This window comes from Montipora foliosa, chromosome 6 (genome assembly GCF_036669935.1).
Source record: "Montipora foliosa isolate CH-2021 chromosome 6, ASM3666993v2, whole genome shotgun sequence".
Classification (NCBI taxonomy): domain Eukaryota; kingdom Metazoa; phylum Cnidaria; class Anthozoa; order Scleractinia; family Acroporidae; genus Montipora; species Montipora foliosa.
The window spans coordinates 4,539,346-4,542,595 of record NC_090874.1 but is presented as its reverse complement, the minus strand read 5'-3'; the positions used below and the strand labels follow the sequence as shown (position 1 = coordinate 4,542,595).

At 41.6% G+C, this 3,250-nt stretch overlaps 1 protein-coding gene across 1 annotated transcript in view; it reads right to left on the bottom strand.

Moving 5' to 3' along the window:
• Positions 1-320: 320 nt before the first annotated feature.
• The window catches only part of LOC138006399 (uncharacterized), an 8,025-nt gene continuing 5,095 nt past the window's right edge, over positions 321-3,250 (bottom strand). The window contains exons 3-5 of the mRNA XM_068852696.1: positions 2,732-3,224; positions 2,026-2,222; positions 321-1,599 (exon numbers count right to left, since the gene is read on the bottom strand). Of these exons, the coding sequence (XP_068708797.1) occupies positions 828-1,599; positions 2,026-2,222; positions 2,732-3,224 (1,462 nt within the window). The 3' untranslated portion in view covers positions 321-827. The remainder of the gene's footprint in view (positions 1,600-2,025; positions 2,223-2,731; positions 3,225-3,250) is intronic.

Here is a 3,250-nt window from a genome sequence, read left to right as displayed (position 1 = left end):
CGGGATACTTAGGTTAAAAAATCATAGGGTACGGGATATTGTTGCAAAAATTAACGGGATACGGGATATTAAAAAGAAACTTTGGGATATCGAACATAAAAGTTGTCACTTTTTAAAAGAATAAAATGATCTAAAATACGTTCATCGATTAACTTCGAAGGCGCAAAGAGCATAAAATGTACTTCGCGTCTACTGAGCTTGAAATCAAGGAACTTGGGGAAGAATCGAAACAACTTGCATTTTTGCAGAAAGCCAATATCCAATGTAACTTTGTTGAAACGTGAAAGATCTCTTTCGTAATTTCTAACTGAACACAATGATATGATAATAATATATCATTTATTTTGGGAATCATTTCAAAGCAAATGTTGGTTTTACAGTCATATGCATAGTCAACTTACATTAACATCATTACTATTGCCCTTGCACAGCCATTTGATATTGATTTGAGGTAATTTAATTCAAGTATATATTGACCACACAAACTTTTCATTTCAAGCACCGAAACAAATAGTTTCGTTCAGTATTTCCTCGGCTAGTGACAAGACTTAACATTCTAATGCTAAAACGAATAAAAATGAGTCAACTCCAGGAGGATAGGATGAATTCTTTCTCACTTTCAATTAGAAAATCATGGGCAAATCGCATCGGAAAAGCTAACAATTATTGTTTCAGCAACGATACAGAGGCCAATTTCGAACCGCATTTCTCTGGATAGAAAAACAATTTTTTGCGAGAAAGCTATGCTATAGTTTGAAATTTTAAGAATGATGTGGCAAAACCACGCTCTTCTTGAAAAGAGCAGGCGAGAGGTTGCATATTACACACTAAACATTTTCATTAGCTTCCCTGCCTGTTAGGAATTCTTCAGCAGCTGATTCCACGCATGTGCGATATCCCTCTCTGTGATATGCGGTGAAGAGCGAGGGCGTAAAAAATTGATTTATCGTCGAAGTGCTCGGGAAACCCATACAGAGCTTCTCAGAGATCTTTGATACACACCCAAAGCTTGTATGACAGCATTCACAACAGCAAAAAGTGAGTCGATCCACCTCCTCTGCGCTCAGAACGGGCCCTAGACCCCAGTCTTTTGCGTCCAGATCTTCTCCGTAATCTGCCCATGTTGTACCCATTCCATCGTGAGGCGCAACACCCTTGTTCGGGTGACGAGGAGCAATTATCATAACCTCACCTGTACCATCCTTAGAATAAGTACCATCTTCCTCTTCCTTGAAATACTGAACCAAAAAGCGGAAATGTCTTGGCTTTGCACGTCCCTTGGCAGCGTCTACATATTCTTTACGCATTTGCTCTTTCACATCACGGCCATCAAAACCCACGAACTCGCAATGTAACAGCTCTCTCGCTTGATCCATCGATTTCAAGATATTCTTGGAATAATTCGCTTCATGTGGGATGAAGCTTCCATCAACGATGAGGATCTTCTTTAACCTTCTCTTCAGCAGATAGAGTAAACCATATTTCTCCAGGCGACCTCCGTCACTTAGCGACAGTATTGCCGGAGGATTGGGGCCAATGTTGTTGACTTTGAGAACCTCTCGTAAAAATCGAACCTGGTACAAGTGGATGTGGCACCATCTGCTTGAAAAAAAAAAAAAAACAACAACAACAACAAAAGAAAACATTCTTGTAAACTACACTCATGTTTCCATGCGCTTCGGCATCAGACTCAGAGCGCAGTATCGCACTTCAGTGGTTTTGAGAAGACGAAAATCATATTTATAGCAATATTTTTCACTTCATCTGTTCCCGCTTAAGATTATCTTGATGGGTGTTGAGGTACCTTTAAATGACCTACGCGGTGAACAATACCGGCTACCATCTTGCGCGCCCCATTGAGCAAAACCGAGATTGATTCCTCTGGGTATCTACCAATTTTTTCTTAATTTTCTTTTTGGGTTGGAACTTCTAGGTTGCCTCCTCGGATTTTGGCCCAGAAGCCAAAACGCTGTGGGGGCAACAACAGCAACTGCAACCCGGGAAATTTTTCCCGTGCTTTCTTACCTGACAAACCGATCATAACATGGGGCTGGATCTCTTCCGGTTGGCATGACGGCGATACCAAGAAAAACGATAAAGTACACAACAAGCACTACCACAGCATATAATTCTTCATTCTTAGTGTCCCAGTCTACATGAGCGATGACAGCAATGAACATTACGGGGAAAGCAGCAATACTCTGAATCAGTAATGCCAACAGCTGTAAAACAAAAATGATATTTTGAGAGTTTTCATTTTTATTTATAAGTAGCTGATAATAGATCACTCGGAAAACTCTCTTCGACATTTGGCCTCACATACACAGCACGAGTCTTTGGTATATCAAGCTCAAACCGGCCAGTTTCTTTTATACGAACGCGTTATCAAACACTACCACTGTGATCCGTGTTGATATGCGCTCCTTTAAAAAGTGCAACCGATTCGCTTTGAACCCTCCAGCATTACCAAAGAGAAATGGGTGGATTTTTCGCCCATAGGTAAATTCATTCATACTTTTAGGAAATATGTAGCAGAGAAATTTGTGGAAATATCTCGTGAGTTCTTGATGAATTATAAAATAAATTATTCTACACGCGTAACGGTTCTGATGGCTATCACGCGCCATTGCCTTGAAAACCTCCCCTACGGTTCGTGATCTACAAGCTTTTTCTCGTTCTCACTTGAAATGCCGGTCTCATCATTTATGACGGAAATCTCAGCTCTACCTACCCCAGAATACAATCGCCGACGTAGACATGGTAGTTCCTGATGCTGTTTAGTCTTGAATCCTTTCCTTAAAATGAGTCCTAGCATAATCTGCAGATCTCTAAAAGGCTCATTCAGCTCCGGGCTCATCGCCATAACGGCAGCCGAAGTTACCATGGCATCTGCTTGATAGACACTTCTCGGGGGCAACTTCACCGTGTGCCCAGGCTGGCAATCAATGCGCTGATTTGCGTCTGGTGACAGTGACATCACTGCGAAGGGAGGAGCACTTCGTGACGAGGAATTTAAACGCCAATAATCCACCGCTACATTACTGACGTACTCTGGTGTTACGGCTTCCAGGTCCGACATCTTCAGCGGATAGGAGGCTGGGTCGTGCTCGATACGACAACAGGGAAAACACGAAAGAAACGGAAAGAATTCCTTACAACTGATTCCTCGGCAACCATGAGAGCCAACACTCTTCTGAGTAAAAAACGCTTTTTGAAGCCTCCACCTGAAAAAGATATATAAAATAATATC